Source organism: Heterocephalus glaber, unplaced genomic scaffold, assembly GCF_053883595.1.
Source record: "Heterocephalus glaber isolate CG9 unplaced genomic scaffold, H.glaber_assembly_v1.0 deba00001737, whole genome shotgun sequence".
In the NCBI taxonomy this organism is placed as follows: domain Eukaryota; kingdom Metazoa; phylum Chordata; class Mammalia; order Rodentia; family Bathyergidae; genus Heterocephalus; species Heterocephalus glaber.
The window spans coordinates 2,396,063-2,417,454 of NW_028258445.1; the positions used below are offsets into that span (position 1 = coordinate 2,396,063).

Sequence of the window (21,392 nt, forward strand, 5' to 3'; positions counted from 1 at the left end):
GCTTCAAACAAAAATATTAGGCCTCTCTTCTAACGCCAGCTTTGGCGGTAACCGTTCTCACTGGCAGGTAGAGGTACTCCTCCCAAACCCATGTGAAAATTAAGTTTTAACTTACGACTTAAGAACACCTAAAGAGGAAATGAACCATACTGATAATTCCCTCTCCTTCCTTAGGTATTGCAGACTCTGTTTCTGCTGTGTTTGTGTGACATGTTGACAACAGGAAAGCACAACAACAACCATGAAACTTGTGCCACGCAACAACAGTGTTTCATTCCAAGTATGACTCACCTCCAAGCTTGGGCGGCTCCCCGGGGAAGGCCCTCGGCCTGGCCAGATTTAAGCTAAGCTGCAGAATGTCTACTCTATGGAGAGATGGACTCCAAAGCCTCTAAGGGTCCTGGAAGGCAATCTGTGTTTCCTACTCCGGGAGGAAGTGGGATGAGGAGGTATTTTAGGTGCTTCCAACTTGAAGAAGCTGTTGTTTGTTGGTTTTCTTTTGATTTTTATCATGGAACTTTGTTCCGGTGTGATCAAAGAGGTGGTCATTTGTTTTCCTTCGTGGGACACACTCTGTAGGCTTGGATTTGAGTTCTTCTGAGAAGAACGCCCAGCCTCAGGTGCTCTGGGCCTCTCGAGATGCTATGTGCGGCATTCGGAGAGGCAGCCTTGAGAAGAGTCGCGATGGCAGTTGCGTCTCATCTCCCGCCGCTTACCCTTGGCCAGAAGGGGACCGCCGTTAGAGGAAGAAAATGCCAAATCCCTTTTTAAGAGAAACAAAGTGAAATTAAACGGTTGCTATGACCGCAATGGGATTGGTCACTTCAAATAATATTGCCTGTCAGATAAATTATTTTTTGAAAATTTTCATTGTCAGTAGAAATCCAAAATATTTCACTTTTTAGATTCTTCTGTCTATATCACAGAACAGTCTGTTACTCTCTGCTGCATAAGTCCCAAATACTCCTGCTGGTTTGGTTTCCCTGATTGAAGAATTGCTCTTGTCTCTTACTTTCCATTTTTGGTTTCTCATCACTTACTTGGCTCCCTTATCACCTTCAGCTCTTTATCACCACCAAGATCACACCTCTGACCTCTTGCCATGAATCTGTCAAGTTTCTTTCCTCGGATCTGATAGAGTCAGTCCGCATCAGTCCAGAAGTGAGCACCCCGGCTCTTGGACTTCCGTTTTCTACTGAGATTGCCCAGTCTCCATCTTGGTGCTTCCCTTGGGCTTCCTCCAGGCTCCTGGTCCTCGATGCCTGTTGTCCTTCCTGGGTCTGATTGCACAAGGGACTCCGGGCACTGACACTGACGAGCGGTGATGAACTTTCGTCCTCAGCAGTGACTGACAGTCGAGCGTCCCCGGAAGGGACAGCTGTGAGCTCTTGCCCCGCGGCCAGGACCGAGCCGGTTCTCGAGTGGCAGTGATGACACCTCAGCACCCAGGTCTTTTACCACTTACGTACAGTTTCATCAACTGTAAACAATTTCTGGACTTTGTCTGTAATCAAATCCATTATTTTTCTCAGAAAACAAAATAAAAAGTATATTTTATATTTAAAAAAAGAACCTCAACTAAAGAGCTGATGTTCTAATCAAATACAAGGACAGCAGCTGTCATGGAAGAGTTCATGTAAAATCATGTCACATACCATATGTGTAAATATGTCTACCCTAAAATACATGAGTTTTTTTTTTCTTCTCTGTTTGTTTGCTTTTGCAGCGCTGGTCGTCAAATCCAGGGGCTTTGCACTGTACTAAGACATTTTTTTATTCTTTTTTATTTTTATTTTTATTTTGAGTCAGGATCTCAGTAAATCTCTAAGTTGCCCAGGCTGGGCTGAAACTTGCAATTCTCCTGCCTCAGCCTTCTAGGGCGCTGGGATTACAGCATGTGCTACCATTTCTGAGTAATGATTATTTTTTAATGCACAAGAGGTTAACAAAAATAAAACTTTAAAGGTAGCAACAACCACTAAAAATTAATTCTAGCAATTCCAGTTTTTCCTCTCACTTTTAGTCTAATCCTTTTATTAGAAAAGCAAAACAAAAATCAAATTATTTTTCTTTTTCTTACACCAACCAAAAGAAATCTCAAAATAGTATGTGTGGACTCAGGTTTGGAGATGTTCCAGGATGACAAATCCTGGCGTGTAGTGGGTAGATATTTTAATTATCCAGATATACCAGAAAGGAATTAAATCCTGTTTGTTCTAGTATGTGTTAGGTTGCTGATTTTTTTCTATGCTATAAAAATGGTTCTCTAATATTCTTTTTTCAAATACTAAAGAATTATTAAAAACTTCAAAATGGTTACTACTTCTCAGATGTTCTGGGTTCTGATGACATTCATCATAAGACAACTTGTTCCTAAAAAGGTCTTGCTCTTAAGGGTGCGGCTGCATTTTGTCAACATGGTATCAGGTGCTCTGCATCCACACCCAGGCTCTCACTGCCAGCTCCGCATCGCATCCAGTTTTTCGTTTTCTCCATGGTGCCCACATTAACTCGGTGTCTCCCGGACTTCACACCTCACCCTCTGCACTCCCTGCTTCACAACAGCAACAGCGACAGCCAAACGACTTGTTTCGTAGAGTTCCTACTTTGGTCAAAAGCATCAACATATTAACCCTGCAATCCATCAAATCAAGAAACCCTATTCAGTCTGGCCGAGCAGGGCGTGAGTGTCTCTTCGCTCGGTCGCCTGCCTCCTCTCTCCTTCCTGTCCTTTCTGGAGCCGAGGCCTTTGGAGTCTGTGTCCACTGCCCAGTGGCTTCCTGTCAGCCTGAAATAGCAGCCCAGAGAGGCTCCCCAAGGACAGCGCCGTAATGCAGGGATGAATGTTGTGATGGGAATGCATGTGCTCATATTCCAGAAAGAAAGGGACACCGGAACAAAAAAGTTGGTTTGTTTTTTTTTTTAACTTACACAAAATTGTTCTGAAATGATTATCCCTGGCTACAAGGGTCAACTGCAACCGTGCTGTCAGTCCAAGTTTGAGTGGGCAGTAGCGGAGCATATGTCCTCGCTGGAGTATTTTTTGTATAAAATTACAGTGAACCTTTGTTCATGTGGCAGCTCCAGCAGTCTCGTGTGATAGTTCTTGCCATCAGACATACATTCATGGGATCTCCTCCTTCATATCATCTTGGCTTTGTTTTTTCTTAGGGTTTGACACAAATGACGCCATTTCAATTTTGTCAGCTTTCACTACTAAGTAAACTACATGGGCCACATATGTCCTCAAATACAGTCCCTAGGCGGGAATCCGGGTGATCCTAGTGGATGTTACAATTTCCCTACAATACTCCCTAGATTCGCAATTCATAAAAGCACAATCATATTACTCCTCAATTTTGAATGACTTAGGAGCTCCACGGTGCCCGTAAGTGGGAACGTACGTCTTTTAAAGGAGCTTTCATGAAGACAGGCCTCCCCTACTCCGCTCCACACAATGCAGGGCTCACCCACCCTCCAAAAGCTCCATAGCAAATGCTTCATCAAAGGCTCCCGCCCATTGGGAAAACCACCAGCAGGTACTCGGTGTGGTTTCCCCTGGGTCTCAAATACTGAACACTAAACTATTAGTCAGCCAACCTTACTGGAACTAGGTAATTCACTTAATAATCACAATTTAAAGGGGTAGAGGTAGCTCAGTGGCAGAGTACTTGTTTAGCTTGTCTAGCATGCATGGCGTCCCAAGTTCTATCCCCAGAACCAAAAAATAAGAAAGAAAGAAAAAAGAATTACAAATTAAAGTGATCATCAGCACTCACCAGCTCGAATTTCAGTGAAGTTAAGGATGAAAATCATTATGTTGTTTTGCTAATTACTATAAGAATTACAAACATATCCTTTGAACACAACTCTTACAACTACATACCTTAGTTACACCAAAAATATACACATGAAGAACTAAATCAAATCATGCCATCTATAGAAAGAATGGTATATCTTAACATTATTTCTTAGAATAAATAAATAGCATTTATTCCAAGTTTCCAGGGTATTGTGGTGAGAGAATAGTTATTAACTTTGTGATTTATTACTTTGTGGAAAAAAAATTGTAAGAACTTTTAACCCCAGATAGATAGAAAACTAGGTGACTAGAAACATGGTGATTTTTTTCTACACTAGATAGTTAACAAATGGGAAAGCCAGAATTCACTCCCAGGTGGCTGATTTCAAACCCACTCGCTTAGCCTCTGTGACCCTGATCTCTGTATTTTCAGGGTGACCACCACCCACAGTGCACACACATGGATCTTGTAAATATGAAGCTGACCCAGCAACTGCAGCTGCTCCTCAGCATCCACGGGACTGTTTCTGAGCCCTCCTCCCATGGATATGAAAACCCAGATGCCCCAGTCCCTTATGTAAGATGGCATAGCACTTACATACAATCCCTGCACACCCTCACATTTACTTAGATCATGTTTAGATTAAAATATCAAATACAATGTAAAAATTATGTGAATAGCTGTTATACTGTCCTGCATAGAGAATAATGACAAAAAATTCTATGCATGTTCAATACAGACAAAAATTTTTTTTAAATTTTCCAACTGTGGTGAATTGGATCTGCAGATATTGAACCTGTGGGTGCAGACCGATGATGTCATCATGCAGACCACTGCAGGGTCTGGTCCCTTCCAGAAACCAAACAAAACAAACCGGTAACCAAGACCAGAGCATAGCTCATTTGTGTCAAGGATTTACTGCGGGCTAATCAGTCTGGGTCAACGCTGATGAATATGCTGGATTGCTTTTGATTTAACTCATCAAAATCCAGGCCAAGCTAGAAAAAAACTAAAACTCATGTGATCTAAAGTCGTAGTGTAGTACTTTTATTAAAAATAAATAGGCTCATCCCTATAACAAAACCACTTTCTATACACTGCCAGATCTGACTTCTAAGAGTTTGTTTTGTTAAACAAATTTCTATCTATGTTCATACATTTTTCTTCTATTTTCTTTATCCAGTTTTAGGATTAGCACAATGTTGAGTTCCTAAAATGAGGGGAGACATGGTCCTTCTTTTTTCTGCTTTAATTGTTTGATATAATTTATCAGTTAAAATGTTTATGAGCCTGCTGTTGTCATATAGGTAGGTTTTCAAGCTAAGAATATACTTTCTTTAATAGGTGCTATTCAAATTTTATATTTCCTCCAGAGTTAGTTTCATTAATTTGTCTTCCAAGGTACTTCTTAGAAGTTGTCAAATTTATTTCAAAAAAGATTTTTGTAATATGCTTTCTATATCCTTTTAAATTCTCTAAAATCTATGGTAATGTCTCCTAGGTCTTGATATTGTAATTTAAAAATGTATAACTGATATTGTGTAGCAGGAAGTAAAGGTCTAAAGGAGCTGGGGAAGCGGGAGGGGTAGGGGAAAGGAAAACAGGGAAAAGAAAAAATATGAGAAAAGGAAAAAAATGGAAACAGAGTCTTTGCAAATAGGGAAGGGTGGAGGGGGTGAAAGGAGGCCAGGGAAAGTGGAAAAAAAATAAGAACCAAGAGACTCATGTAAAGGTACAAGATCCCAATGATGAATGTTACTGTATTGTATACCTAAAATGTACCAATAAAGTTAATGGAGAAAAAATAAATAAATAAATAGGCTCATTATGTATTATGGTTATATCTCTTTTTTTGAAAGACCAATATTGTTTAAGGGAACTGCTACTTGTCTGCCCCTCAATATTCTGCCACGCATTAGCACTGACTTTGCTTCCCCAGCTACAGGGACTGGAAGTAGGGACAGGGTCACCTTTGCCCATTTGAGGGCCAGAGTTGCTGAGTGCTAGCACCAAGCCTGCAAGAGGGTGTGGTCTACAAGGGGAAAGAACGAAGCTGACACCCACAGAGAAGGGATGGGACGGGGGGGTCCTCTGAGTGTCCAGGACCAGTACACTGGGGATGGAGCGCCCCCACCCCCCATTTCTGAGCCATTGGAGGTCTTCAGCCTCCCCTTCTAGGGACCTTTTGAATTCTGGGAATGAAAGGGGTAATAACCCAACAACCCGCCCCCCCAACAAGCTTCAGACAGATTTCTTCCGTTAATTATCAAGAGATTCAACAAATGTAACATTTTAAAAACAACTAAATTTATTATTTTATCCTATTTGTTTCAAAAGGTTTTGTATAGAATGACATATTTTATTGCACAGAACATTTGAAATATCTGGTTTAAAGGCTTGTAAAATATGAAACAATACAAGGTTACATTTAGTAGATACATTAAGGTAAGCACCAGGGGAAACTGAGCTTTTAATAGGACCCCATATATGATGTTACCATTTAACCAAATTGTTTTGCATCTTAATGCTTAATCTTACATCCTCACAAACAGGAGACAATTATTTCCAGAAGCAAATCAGATCACTATGATGTTGAGCCATATATTACAAATATATTATATTACCAAATATACTACATTTAGACTCTACATGTATATAGGATTATTCCGAAAATAAAAAATGGACTGAGAAATCAATATTCTTCACAGCATTTTCATATAAATTTAATCTGAATCATCACTACTGAAGTAAGAACTGTCACAGTATTCTGCAGTGTAAAGGAATTTATGAATGATTGGGTTCATCTTTGGCATCCAGTGTCGGGGGACCAGATACGTAGAAAGGTTGAATAAATCCACAAACACCTTGTACCTGTCACTGGAAAAACATATGTGTACATCATTAGAATGGTTGACATGAAATATTTAAAATTTTCTCCCTCAAAATTGTTTTCTTGGGTATTTTATCATAAGTGACTAATATTCAAAATTACCTATTACCTGTTGTGCATACTGGATATAGTATGTGTAGCTAGCTCTGGAGCCTTAAGTCTGTTCAGGTTCAATCCATATCCAAAGTTCAGGATCATAATACAATATTATCTCTTTGGCTGAATCAAAGCAGCGTAATACTGATTAAAACCTAGAATCCCTGTCATGCTATCTTCAGAGAGTGTTATCATTTCCTACTTTTAAAGGATTGTATGCACAGTTATAAATTTAAAGCACATAGAGTCTGTGATTCCTCATTGGACAATATTTCGCAACCACAAAGTAGCTGCCAGTACCACTGAAGCTTTCAGTACACTGAGAGCCATCTTGGTCCATTAAAATATCCATGTGTGATTTTAACATTACAATATCTTTTGTGTTTGTGTTTGTTAGAGGGCTTTTTTTTTTTTGATATGGGGATTGAACTTGAACTTGGGTCCTTGTGCTTGCGGAGGCAGGCCTCTGAATCACTGAGCTAGATCCCCGGCCCATTTTGACTGCTGCAGTTTTATACAGGACAAACTTTTGTCTTTGAAGTCAAGTAAATCTAGGTTGAAATCCCGATTCTATCACCTGTAAACCAGTGGTCATGGACACAGGATTCAAACTTCCATAGGTAAATAAAAATGATTTCTAATTCTATAAATAAATGCTACAGTCCTTTCCTCTGGCCAGGACTTTGTGTAAATTAAATGGGACAATGAATCAGCAAAAATGCTGTTTGGGGTAATTATTCCCACCAGTCTACTAATGCATGTTTATTCTCTCTCAGTGCTGGAAATGAAGCCCAGTGCCTCATGCTAGCCAAGCATGAAAGTGATAACACTTTGAACCTGTGTATTTAATAAACCAGCCAATCTGGTGGAGAGTATGGATGAAAGCAAGGTATACTAAGGACTTTGGGTGCTGCACATGAACACTAAACTTAGCAAGCTGATTCCTGTTTTCCAAGGAGCCACAGTTTCTCAATTTCACATGGTTTCTCGATTTTTCCTATGATGCTGTGAATATTAAAATAATGCAAAAATGTCCTAACATTTAGCATTTAAGCATGTTTCATGCCCTCAATAAATACAAACTTCTTCTCTTCTAAGGATTGTGAAAAGCACACTTTCTGGAGTAGCTGAAAGTTGTTTAATAATGTAAAATAGAATCACATCAAAAAACAAGAAACAAAGCTGGGTATGGTGGTGCCTGCCTCTAATTCCAGGATTCTGGGAGGCTGAAGCCAGAGAATCACACGTTCTAACATAGCCGAGGTAAGATCTCAGCAAGATCTTGTCTCAAAATGCAAAGAGAGCTTGGGATGCAACTCTGTGTGCAGGTCCTAGGTTTAATCCTCAGTAACAAAAATAAAAACGAAAATAAACATTAAAAAGCTGTGTCATTCAAAGAGATCGTAGGGGAATTAATGATATTAATGATGAAATGACTAGTCTTCTGGAGACCTGAGCCAGGATGAACTGGAAGACTTCCTCCAGGGTGTGAACGCGGTTAGTCCTTTATGCCTTCACAGCCTCCCCAGCGAGCTGCACCCATACCATGATCCTTCTCACCCTAGGACCACGAAGATCAGATTCCAGAACAGGGGACTTTACCCAGTTCTCACCCAAGGAGCGGCATCTGAGCACCCAACTCCAAAGGAGTCGAGTGCAGTCCAGCAGGGGACAGTAAGAGGCTCTCCCTAGCAATGCGAGGTGACTCCCCATTGCAGGAGGGTCCCGCCTCACCTCATGGTCGAGCGCAGATAATGGTACCCGGAGGAGCCACCAGTGCCTGCCTTGCTGCCCAGCATCCGATGCACCAAGCACACGTGGTTATCTAGACAGACACATGCATTTATTCCACAATCTTTTTGTGTCACTAGGCTCACAGTGTTCTAAAAACAAGGGGCTGGTAATGATTATTGCCTCTGAGAAAGTGCTGGTGACTTATGGCTCAGCCATGTGGAAGGGGCACACGCTGGGGGAGAGCGTGAGGTTGCCTACTGCCCACAACCTGAGCTCCTGCGACCCTGTGCTCAGCCTCGAGCTGTGACCTTCATGAAGCCTTGCCAGTTTTCCATTTGTGGGACCCTCACTCCATTAAAAAAATAGAATATATATTTTAAAATTGCATTGACACATGGATGGGAATATTACTGTTATATACTATATTTAGACAATTCCTTTGTTCTAAAGTTCATTTTTCCTTCTGGTTATAAAAATAAATTAAAACATTTTCTTGAGCCAGCAAAAGTATGGGCATAAAGGAAAAGAATGGACGGGGAGGAATTTGGGAGTGGGAGCAGCACTTACATCTCCATTTGGATATGAGCGTGTCTATGTCCGTAAGAAAAGTCAGCAGCTGAAAAGGGACCTGGAATCGAGGCTCTTCCCTAAAGAAAAAAAAAAAGCGAAAGAAGAAGCCATTTATTTAAGCCAATCCAATGTGTTAAGAAGAGGCCTGGTGATGAACATCTAGTTTGCCATGTAAGAGCCCTAGCATCTTTGGGATTGTTCTATCTCTTCATCTCAAAAATGAGAATAATATTTTGCAATATTTTTTTGAAGTTTAGAAAATTCCACTTAATACACAAAAATCATCCAGCCAGAGTCACACTTAAGATAGATTCTTAGCAAAAGGAAGACATATACACTGCCTGGGATTTCCCCACTAATGCAAGTTTGAAGCTTTGAAGTAAACACATTAAAATACACAAAGACTACTTTTCATTTTTTCATATATTTGTTTTCCTTTTTTCATGGAATACTTCAACTTTCTCAGTACAGATTTTTCTTAGGACACCTAAGCTTGAGTGACCTATATTTATTTTGAGTTTAAGAAAAGAACTAAGGATTTTGTTCCTCTGGCACTCTGAAGAAACAAATTTAAGAGGAGTTTTTAAAATTAAAGAAATACGAGGAAATAAACATAAGTATTGGTGTTTGAAGCCTTTTAGCCAGCTTGCTGACCTGTTTAGTCATAATTCATGAACTATTAAGGAGGAACTTTACATACTTGAAGTAGAAGTGTGTGAATATTTAAGAGGCATCTCAGCTATTTCAGACAGTAAAGGCAACTGTAAGTAGAAAAAAAGCTCATGAGGTGTTCTGCTTTACTTTATAAATCAGAAATTATCCCAAAACACTGCTTAATGACAGGACACATTTCACGAGTGAGTTTCTGAAAAAAAATGAACTTTGGTCTTTTAGGATATTTAATAGAACACAATACCTTTTGTAGTTTAGTAAAAAAGGATATTTGAATAATTTACTAGTGTGTCTGTAACCTGCTTCAGAGGTAGTTACATTTTTTTTATTTAAAAGTAAAAATTAAAAAAAAAATGTTTTTGAAATTTTCTCTAAAAACAGAGTTACCATATTAAAGTAGGATTCCAATTTAAAAGCTTTATGCTTGGCATGTCATCTGCAGCCACTCCTGGCTGCTCCCCTCTGTGCCCTCTCTTCTGGTGGCTCTTACCTGTAAAAATGTATCATCAGGGCTCCCTGGAGTGCTCTGTACGACAGTCGTCTTTCCCCTGAGAAATGCAAAGCGAGCTGCTTCTTTAGAGCTAACCCAGGACTGTGTTAACTTGGCATTATTGCTTTAAACAATTTAAGTTTAGTTTAAATTTTTTATTTCTTGGCATGAATTTGGAAACCTTCATTCAAAACATTATTTGAATATTGGATTCTAAAAGCTAAACAAAGTATGTACATTTTAAATTCTCGAAACCTTTTAATATCATCTTACATTAGGGAAATGATACAAAAATGTTTAACATCCCTCATAAATATCAATTTTCAACTAAAATAGTATGATGATTTACTTTTCAAAAAACTGAAGAAGATGCCTTCCAAACTACATTTGAAAGTAGTTTTGTCTAATTCACTTAAAATTAGTTTTCTTGGTTTTAAGGAACACAAGACCTATATAAAATCGCACGTGCACTGTAATAAAAGACTTTTATCTTCACTGCAGGAAACAAGATTTTCCATTCTTTTAGTCTTTTGGGAAACTGAGGCTAAAATCTTTTAAGCTTAAACAATTTAACACTAATTTCATATATTGCCACACTTCGTAATTTTGTTATTAAAATTAAGTGTTACTAACACTTTGCTTAAACAGCCTTTTTCTGAAAAGACTCTGATTTGCTATACAATAAAAAGTCCAAATCAAAATGAACAGAATAGACTCGAACAAATAAAGAAAACAGTTGACTAATGAAGTTACTGATCATAATGGCCAATTAGTTTCAAGAAATAATAGCTCAACATTGTGTCGAAAATTGAGACAAAAGCCTGAGCAGATACTTTTCCTGGTCTGCGTGGAAAACTGCCCAGTCAGCCTGACTGAGAATAGTTCCTTTCTCCTTTCACCTGAGTTACGGCAGATACTTGTCCAATTACAATGAGTTCTTTTCACTTCTGTCCCGGTTAAGCTGTGAGGAATTTGCAAGCCATATCAAATCTAGCTCGGTACTCCTCGTGCTGAGCACGTACTATGACAATTTTTGCTAAAGATTTTGAAATACACTGAACACAGAAGCCTATTACCATAGGAGACAACACTTAGACAATTCTTGCTTCTATAAGTAGGACAGCAACTCTCATTCTATTTGCCCCAACTTTGACAGGCTTATAAAACTATATTTTGATCTCACATTCGTTTATTCTTGGGAAACAATCCTGACAGTAAAAAGATGTACCTTTACTAAGGAGATGTTCATGACGCTTCTCATCAAATAAGGACAGCAGCACCTCTTTGTGTTTCTGAAATTCAGCCATTTCTTCCTCTTTTTCTTCAGACTCTTCTTTAGCCTTTAGGAAAAATACGGGATATAGTCACAAATGAGAACAGAATCCTGTTTTAGAACACTTTGTTTAAACAGCCTGACAGGTTGCAGAAAGGGCATACTTGGAATATTTAATCAACCAATATTACAATTTGGAAATTACTTTTAATAAACTGGGAACTTTCACACACCCATACACACACACACACACACACACACACATACACGCACACATACACACACACACACGGGTTCTATCTTTTAAATTTAAGTAGTTTGATATGTGCAAATAGTCTCTTTGTAAGTATCTTGAGAGATAGGCTAAGATATTATAATTAAAGATAAGAACAAGTCATCAAGAATAATCTAACATTAAACAGCAATTATTTAACACAGGTTTAAGTAAATTCTGCCTAGGAAAAGTTAAGAATTCTTGGGAAAACTTTTAGCTGTGTTGAAATTCTCTATTTAATACTACATTCCATAAATACAATTTCTTAAATATGTCCTATATTTGCATTCACTTGACAGCCATTGCCTGGTTTAAGGCAGATCTTACTTTTCTGCTTATCATACTTGCCTTTCTTATAAATCAACTGAAGTGGACCAAATTAGTTAACCCAATTATTTTCAATTCCTTAGAACAAACATGTGGCATAGAAAGACTCCGTATGCTTCTCATTGCCAATAAATTATTCCTTTATACAATAAAAGTTCATGGGGAGGTGATGGTGTTAAAATTTTGAGCAAAATTTGCACCCACCACCACCTGATGCAAAGAAGGCATCATCAAACAATCACCAGAGCACCACACTGCAATACAGAAGCATGAGCACCATAAGACAGTGTGGTATGGTAGTAAGGAGATCAGCAATGACAATGTCGGAACATGGGAGATACAAAAGGCACCAGAGACCCTGTTAAGGATTTTATCCTTCTGCTGCCAACAATAAAGAGATATCAGAAGATTTTAAGCAAAAAGGAGATATGATCAGATTTGCATTTCGAAAAGATGACTCCAACTACCATGGGGAGAATGAATTGTTATGGAGCCATATTGGGAGCCAGCTAAGACATGTTAGAGACTTATTCCTGAAGAACAGGTGGAAAACTAGGGCAATTTACCTAAGGGTGATGGTGAGAGATGAAAGGAGGTTCACCACTGACATGGTGTGAAGGGTGGAACCGGTTGGATGTGGTGATAGCTCAAAGAAATTGCCAACACTTAGGACTAGGAGCACTCAGAAGGGAAAGCCTGGACCAACTGGAAGGCTCAGAGGAGAAAAACTTCCTTCATTCTGAAGAGACCAGGTCAGAATGATAGTGGGTGAAAGGGAACATCATCTAAGTTTGATTTTATTGGTCTGTTTTTAAGAAGACCAAGAGAAGGGCCTGGGATTTAACTCAGTGGTGCTGCTGCCTGCCTCACAAGTCCAAGGTCTCAAGTTCGATCCCTAGTGCAAAAAAAAAAAAAGAGAAGACTAAGAGGAAACAGTAAGTAGAGCACCACATATATGTATGGAAATCCAAGAGATATGCACGCCAGAGATACACGTTGGATAATTATTGGCAAATAATTCAATATTGATCAAATTAAACAGTCCAGAGATAGAACAGAAAGTGCTAAGGGAATGCATTTCAAACTCTTCATTTATTGGTCTGAGAGAGAATTATGAGCAACTAAAGGAAAGAGAGAAACAAGAGCTAGAGAATGTATGTGCAGATATTATGATGCATACTAAAACTCACGGGAAGGAATGTTTGGGTAATCGGTAGCCATTAGTATTGAGTGCTGCTGAGAAGCCAAGTAAAGTTAAGATTAAACGTGTGTCTTGGATTTGCGCATGTGTTATCATTTGTGCAGGATGAGGGAGGGAGGGAGGCTCACTGAGTGGCCTGAGGGCAAGGGGAGTGAGTAATTATCCTAACTATTGCTCTAAATCTAGCATTGCAAGCACCAGTCTCATGGAAAGCTCACCATGATCCCTTAAGGTAGATATTCTCTCTGCTTTGTTAATGGGAAAAGTGCAGCAAGGAGAAGCTATGGGTTTGTTCTCACAAAGTTCCACTGGGGAGATGGAATTCCAGCCCAGCCAGGGGACTTCGAAGTCTGCATTCTCTATACTACCTGACACAGCCCATTCAGGTAAAGAATTTGAACAATTCACTGAGAAATTTACTCATAGATGACGAAGGACATGTGATTTGAGGAAAATGAGAATTAACAGTATTTTTCAAGCAAAAGCGAATTGACATAATCCATGGCTAATAGATGGGACCCAGCAGATAAATAAGAACAAAAGAAAAATAATATGGTTAAATGTATTTACTTGGCAACCCCCCCAGTTCTTATTTGTGCCTAGAATTGGTCATAATGTGGAATTTTTCAAGAGACATCATTCTATTAAGTTCAGTGGTTTGCAACAAACAGAAATCTTCCCTGCAACACATCTTAATTTAGTAATGAGTTTTATTACACATGAGGAAAACTGAATCGATCATTCAATAGTCCAAGAAAATATATGAATAAAAAGAATATGAGAAAAAAGAACAGTAGGCAATATTTTTTAAAAATCCGTAATACTTCTGTAGTACATTTATATTAACTCATGGCATCAAAAATACCTGAATCTTTATGAATTCCTCTTCTAGTCCTTTGGTGACATTTTTTTCAAACTTTCCCCAGAAGTTAAATCCATGTGGCTCTAAACCAGGCGTTCTTTCCAACCAGGCCTAAAGTAAATATTATTTTTAGGTAAATAAGTGGCAAAATTTTAAACATATAAAACATATTGTACCTAACATTCATAAACTTGAAACCAGAAATCTTCATACTATTGGAAAACATATTTCAAGTTTATTTGTATTTTTCCTTGCCTTCCATTTTCTCATTTATGAAATACCAATTCACATGTTTAATTTTCCAAATCTTTAAAGTAATTATCATCAATAATGTTTATTTCTTATTTCTTAAATAAATTTCTGACAGTTTTCACCTAGAATTCTATGAACATTTATCAACCTTGTTTTAATAATGTCTTAGTGTTTATTCTCAAAATATTTTGTTTTAGGTGCAGATGGATGTGACTTGTATAAGATATGATCTCCTTTAATCTCAGAAGCATTGTTCACTTACTAACCTTAAAATTAACTACCCATGTGATTATTTTAAGATTGTATAAGACCTTGAAATCTAAAAATAAAAGTAAATTTATGTACATTTATGGGTTCTCTTTTAACCTATTTTTAGTTTTGAACTTAGTTGTGTGATTTTTTTTCTCTCTGCGTTTATAAGTCATTATAGGATAATATGTAGGATACGATAACATAAATCCACACTTACAACACTGTGAAGATTAGTGAGCTCTGTATAATTTATTAAAAGTTTAATTTGCAAAGAAAAGACTTTCTGAAGTAAATCAGGACAATACAAATCTTATTTAATAATTTACCTATAAAGACTCAACTTAATAATCCTGAAAGTCTATTTATAGACCACTAGGGAATGTGGATATGAAGGGAAAAGTTCTTAGTAATTTAATTTAATTTGTAAAAATCACCCACACTAGTTGAAAACCCTGCTAATTAAATATTGTTTAGTAGGGATGCTTAAAGGAATTGCTTTAATCATCTGAGATTATTAAATATTAACTTAGTTTCCCAAGATACTCTATTTTAATAAGTTGAATTTACGACTTAGCATTTTGTAAATTTTCCCGTCCCTTTTACATAGCCCAGTGTTGCTATGTTTCAGAGATCGGTTCTCCAGAAGCGGAGGCAAAGAACGCCGAGTAGGAGGGCAGGGGCAGGGCAGCCGTACCTCCACCAGCTGCAGCAGGGTCTTGTCCTGCTCTGACTTCAGCAGACCCTCGTCGTCTTCTCCGCTGAAGTTGTCTCGGTAATGCCTTCTGTTGTAGGGCACTCGCATGCTCTGAAGCACGCCTATCTTGTTTTCTAAGAGTCGGAATTGCAAACTCTGGAAGCCTGAGGCTGGAACTAAGTACTCTCTGAGAATAAATACAGGAAGAGAAGAGCAGGGAAGAGGTGGGCTGACACCGCGTGTCACTGCGATGGTTTCTTCTTCTAGCCTAGTGTTCATTAGTATACGCGTGAGACGCACAGGGAATGCATTTGTCCTGGGGAGCTGATGCCCTACATGCTCGCCGGCCCCATCTTCATCCTCTTCACTTTCCCTCCCCTTCTCCCTCCTGTCCTGGCATCCCAGACCCCTCCCATCTCTGCACGGTCTAGCTCCCTGTTCATCATCATCTGTCTCTTATTTTGCTCTGTAAATTATTTATACTTTGGGTGTCTCACATAAAAGCAACTATGCACTATTTAACCTTCAATGTCTGACTGATTTCACTTAGCGCTACGGTCTCAAAGCGCATCCATTTCCCACAAATCACTTGAATTTATGCTTCTCTATGGACAAGCAGCACATGGTTTCTTCTCTTGTGAAAGGTTCTTGGTACATTACCAAAGAGTGACATGTACGACCACTTAAATGTGAACCTGTGATTTGGCCTTTGTTAAAATAAGGAAAATGACCTCCTTAAACACCACAATTGCTGTCAATCAATTTGAAACTGGGCAGTTTGTACAGTTGTGAAGTTTCACATATATTTCATATGTATACTATGCACTTTGACATATAATATGTATCTTATATACATTTCCATAAATATATATTAAACAAATGCTATATACATGTGTGTGGTGTGTGCAATTGTGTATACGCAAATGTTTATTGTTAGATATTTTCTAAGATAAAGACAGGTGGACACAGAGCTTCACAATGCTAAAAGATTGTTTACAAAGTATTTCATCCCTGCCACAAAAGGCATTCTTGCATACTTCCATTCACCTCGCTATTTGAAATTATTATGAGCAGCAATGAAATAACACAAGTGAAATAAATGAGGTGCTGCCTAGTATGAAAAAGGCAATAAAAAAAGTCAGAATTCCCACCCTGCAGATCATCCACACTCTCAGGTTCCTGTAAATGTCTTTCATCTAACTGATGCTGCAACCTGAATTTTTAAAATCCACCCAAAATATCCAGCTACATTTCTCTTTGTTGTCAAACATGTTGGGATTGCCTATTACACCATATCACACACTCAAGTTAAGTTTCTTCAAAAAATTTCTTCTATAATTTTGGTAAGAAAACAGTATGCTTTTTAAACAGAGTGTGTGTGCGTGTGTGTGTGTGTGTGTGTGCGCCCCTGAGCTCACGTGACACACATACATGGCTTGGCTTGCGTAGTAATTGAAAACCAAAATTAATGGCTCAGGACATCAGTTGTACTGGTGCTTTTGATTGGCATACTTCTTTAGGTATCACTTGTTTCTTTTGTTTTAATTTTTAAGTTAACTGCATATGTCATTGCTATCTTAGCCATTTTTGCTGTGTAAAATCCATTTTGGAGAAAAGCAGAATATAGGATAATGAACTGAAATTTTTTGGTCACACTATTTTTCTTTGTAAAAATGGTCAAATGTTTTTTGATGACTTCTCAGATGTTGTGTGATTAAAGACCCCAAGTCAGTAGGGTGTGGTGGTGCACACCTGGAATCCCCAAACTCTGAAAAGCCAAAGCAAGAGGATCACTAGTTTGAGCCCAGCTTGGGCAGCTCAATGATTTAGTGAGGTCTTGCCTCAAAATAAGACATAAGGAAAGGGCTGCGGTGCAGCTCACTGTGAAGGCCTGGGTTCAGTTCCCAGTGCAGGGGTGGGGTGTCCTTAAGGTGGGTCCTGCCAGCGGGAAGCGGGAAGGTCTGGCTCGGATGCCTCAGCTGGCTGTGTACCTGAAGTCGTTGAAGTCCAAGGCTGTCATGGTGTCCAGGACAGAAAACTGCTGCACCAGGAGTTTGAGGATGACCACCACCCGATGCATGCGAGTGACCACCTTGAGCATGTTCCGCTCGTCCCGGACCTGATGGTGAGGAGGAGACACAGACACAGTGCCTTCCTGCTCATCTTAGGTGAAAGCAGAATTAAAGAGGAAGATCGGAACTGGCTAGTAACCATTCTGGATTGTGTGTGAGAAATGGTACCAATTCAGAATCCTTTTTCTTTCTTTAAAAATGAAAATGGTACGGAAGTGAAGTGGAAGTCAACGCCAGGACACAACTCCCACGTTTTCCACACAAATTTCTCTTTTAATTTTAACTTTGGCTCAAAAGAAGAGCATTCTAGGCAACCTGTGTATCTGCTTTTCTCTGAGAGCCACAGCAGCCAGGGCCAGCGAAGGCTTCTGTCCACAGCACAAGAGCAGGTCGGGCTCAGTGTGGCTCGGGATCAGCCTTCTTGGAGGGGCCCCTTAGGACAGGACTCCAGGCTGCCCCTGGAGCTCTGGGAAGAGGAAGCAAACTGGGGCCCAGCCCGGTGCAGGTGGGACTTCTGATGATGCCGCCCAAGGCCTCTCCACCCTCCTGCTGTCCTTTTTCCTCTTCTTCCAGCTTCCCTCTTCCTCTTATTTTCCCCTTTTTCTTCTTCCTCCTCCTCTTCCTTTCTCATTCTATTATTGCTCCTTTCTTGCAAAAGATACAGGCATTAGAAATATAATTGTTACTCATTAATTAAGGGGTCTCAGGCAGCTGGATACTCTACTCTGATTTATAGCATTTTTTTTCAAAGAAAAATATATCGAGTTCTACACAAAGGACTTGAAAACTATATTTGAAAAAAACTTTAAAGCAATGGAGCTAAGAAAGTACCATGAAATGATCTACTCAGAAAGTGTTTGTTTTTTTTTATTGTTTTGTTTTGTTTTTTTAAACCAGGTATGGTGGTTCACACCTGCAATCTCAGCATTCTGGAGGCTGAGACAGGAGGATTGTCTCAGAGTTGGAGGCCAGGCCGGGCTGCCTGTGAGTTCAGTGAATTCAAGTCTGCCTGAACTCAAAGGAGACTTGTCTCAAAACAAATCCAAAAATAAGAAAGTGGGGTTTTCTCAAATCATTAGTCATTTCAATATTTGGTGTTATATTTTTGAAATTAATATTTTCTTGAGCATCCAAAAATATATAAAAACAATTCTATGGCATGATAACTTACATGACCATTCTGAAAGATCTCTCGAACAGAATCTAACTCCCAGAGAATTTGCTTAAACCAGAGTTCATAAGCTGTAATCAGAAAACACTTGTCAGTGAAAACATTACAGGAGCTCTGACCACAGTTATGTGAAAGATGCATTTAACATATTTGAAAATAAATACAAATGGAACTTTAAAACTCATAAATGAAATATAGACTCAATTATGCTACAAATAAGTATTAGGGTTAAAGTTAGAATACGCTCCATTTATTAAATGCTTTACTATGCCAGGCATGTTGTCTATGTGCTTTGTGTTCATTATTATTACACTGGTTCCTCTCAACAAATGTATTTATAAAGCTGACACGAAGCAGAAGTGGCAAAGCTAGTATGAGGGAGTCACGTGATCAGACACATTCCTGACTGGAGTGGACTCGTTTGTACACTGGTTAAGAGCAAACCACCTACACATGGGGACTGATGTTTCAGCATCTTAAGACTTACAGTAGCATAACAGGCCATGCTCTCTTAAACTAAAAGCACTCCCCAGAAGTAGAAAGTGTGGCCAAAACACATTTTAGAAAACATTTTTCCCAATATTAGACTTTTTATGAAACTACATAGAACTTCAATAAACTTGAACAATTCATTTTGTGGAAATAGTTTTTTAACACTCTAAGTTGAGAAATAATGTCATCTATGCTTGCAGATTCTTTGGGAAATTCCAAGAGATGGAGTTAAGAATAAAGCTAGACACATTAGCACCAAAGGAACATACAGATGACTGTTATAAAAGCCCAAGAGATTTCCTAAGAGACTTTATCTGACAACAAAATATTCTCAGGCATTTCCAACAAAGGCAGTCCCTGGATCTTTCACCAGCTGAAAGATAAAAATGGCAGCTGGCCTCCTCTAGACGGCAGGTGCCTGTGGAGCAGTGGTTCTCTGACCCTTTCCAACTTACCTTGATGAGTGATGATAAAAAGATGCTCATCGTGGATTTTATTTCCTTTTATTTCACTTTGAAGTTCTTGTGCATTCAAAATTTTTTCCAGCTTTAAATGAAAAATAGGCAGATTTCAAAATTGTGGAACTTGAGTTTTTTAGTCAGCTTTAATAAAGGAATAGAATTCTGGAAAAAGTTCCTCAACATTCCAAACTTCCTGAAACCTTTCTATTTTATTTTAAATGATGAATGAGTCTCATCATAAAGAGTGAGTTAAAATTAGGATTTTTAAATTTTTCTCAGAAAAAAATGTGTTTGGGAGGATTTTGTCACAAGTCCTATGACACTCTGAGATGTCTTTTCTTTTCAATTTCATGAAATGAGAATGATGAAAACTTGACAACCTGCCTAAGCTGTCTGCACTTCTGTCCTGCTCTCCCCATTTATTCCCCTTTGGACCCTGTTCTAATGAGATCTAAACACTCTTTGTCAGTTCATCCTTAGACACACATCAAGGACAATAACCATTTTGTTTCTTTAAAAAGAAAAAGAAGACAAACATGCTTAAAAACAAACTTAACCCCAAATAATCTTCACATAGTTCATTTATTAATGGCACTTTTATCTAAAAACTAATGGTTTCAAGAAAATTCTCAGTATGTCTTTATCATTTCGACTTTATGATCAGAGATTTAAAACAGAACATTTTCTGAGACACATTTGCAGTTATCTAGGCTGGGGTGTATTGACCATGTCTTATTTATCCAAGTTGTGTAATGTCTGCCTTTTATCTTCACCCTTCTGCCCCAACCCGAAATTCTCTGCTTTTGCTTAATTTTTACTTTTATCAGTATGAGTTTGCAGTACCTAGTGATTACACTCATCACGGGCAGTTGGTTCACACACAGAACACATTTTAATTCTTTTTCCATTCTTTCTCCCCTCCCTTCATCTGCTGCTACTGAGCTTCTACCAGTGAGGTCAATTTTCACCTACAAGTCTCTAGAATTATTTTTATAAAAGTAGAAGAAACAAATTTGTATAGATAGGGGATCGGGGGATTTTAGGACCCTGTCACTTACATGCAGGTAGTTCCCATAGACAACTCCTCCTCTGCTGGCTTTATTCACACCGCTTTGTGACTCATCTTCTTTACTGTCTTCTACAGACAGACTTTTAAAAGCATATCTACAGTTTTAATAAATGAAGAGAAAAATGAACTTGAAAAGACATAGTTACCTAATCATCTGAATGATTCAAATTCCGTTACCAATTCTGTTTGGGTTGTTAAAGAAGGAAATAGAAGGCAGAATCTTCAGGGCCCTCTACAATCAGAAATAAGACTGTTCCTACTTGGAGCTTTTCAGAGCCCAACTCCACTTAGAACAAAAGTAAATACTCACCCAGAGTTGCTTCCTAAAAATGGACATCCGCTCATGGTGCTGCCACCAGTGGTGCTGGCCATCCCAGCTGCTCCACAGCTGTCCTTTATGTGCCCTGCCAACTGTCCCTGGCCAATCATCACCCTCCTGTGCTCTCCACTGGGTTCTCCTTTCAACTGGCACAGGGCTGAACCCATGTGAGCTCTAAAGTGGATTTTTGTTAGGTACAGTTTGTTTGTTAGAAGAATGAAGATTCTGTCAAACTGAGTCACCTGACTTGCCAAGCTCTGCTTTCATTTACAAAGTCATAAAACCCAATCAATAGAAGCCACGATAAAATTACATCTCAATATTCAAACATTTGACATGTTGGCATCCTGTAAAATGTAAAGATGATGAGCTTATACAAGAACATGTACTTTCTCACAAGTCCCAATCCAACACTGAA

At 38.8% G+C, this 21,392-nt stretch overlaps 2 protein-coding genes across 2 annotated transcripts in view; one reads left to right on the forward strand and one right to left on the reverse strand.

Annotated features, from left to right (window-relative positions):
- Ctso (cathepsin O) overlaps positions 1–5,638 on the forward strand; it is a 47,023-nt gene extending 41,385 nt beyond the window's left edge. The window contains exon 10 of the mRNA XM_021247473.2: positions 175–5,638. Coding sequence (XP_021103132.1) covers positions 175–209 — 35 coding nt within the window. The 3' untranslated portion in view covers positions 210–5,638. The remainder of the gene's footprint in view (positions 1–174) is intronic.
- A 450-nt stretch (positions 5,639–6,088) lies between these two features.
- Tdo2 (tryptophan 2,3-dioxygenase) lies at positions 6,089–21,126 on the reverse strand. Its single transcript, XM_004868548.4, has 12 exons — positions 20,966–21,126; positions 20,645–20,750; positions 19,581–19,671; positions 18,634–18,704; positions 17,382–17,509; positions 15,391–15,577; positions 14,196–14,303; positions 11,484–11,595; positions 10,256–10,313; positions 9,091–9,170; positions 8,524–8,614; positions 6,089–6,680 (listed from the first exon to the last, which is right to left on the reverse strand). The coding sequence occupies exons 1-12, from the start codon at positions 21,082–21,084 to the stop codon at positions 6,527–6,529; spliced, it is 1,305 nt and encodes a 434-aa protein (XP_004868605.3). The 5' UTR covers positions 21,085–21,126; the 3' UTR covers positions 6,089–6,526.
- Positions 21,127–21,392: the final 266 nt, after the last annotated feature.

Bases quoted from the DNA above. Each gene is read 5' to 3' on its own strand.
- Tdo2 (XM_004868548.4), bottom strand. From the start codon at position 21,084: ATGATTGGCCAGGGACAGTTGGCAGGGCACATAAAGGACAGCTGTGGA. The intron at 14,304-15,390 runs GTACGGCTGCCC...TATTTACTTTAG, and splicing joins CCCTGCTGCAGCTGGTGGAG to GCCTGGTTGGAAAGAACGCC. The intron at 6,681-8,523 runs GTGAGGCGGGAC...ATGTTTTTCCAG, and splicing joins TATCTGCGCTCGACCATGAG to TGACAGGTACAAGGTGTTTG.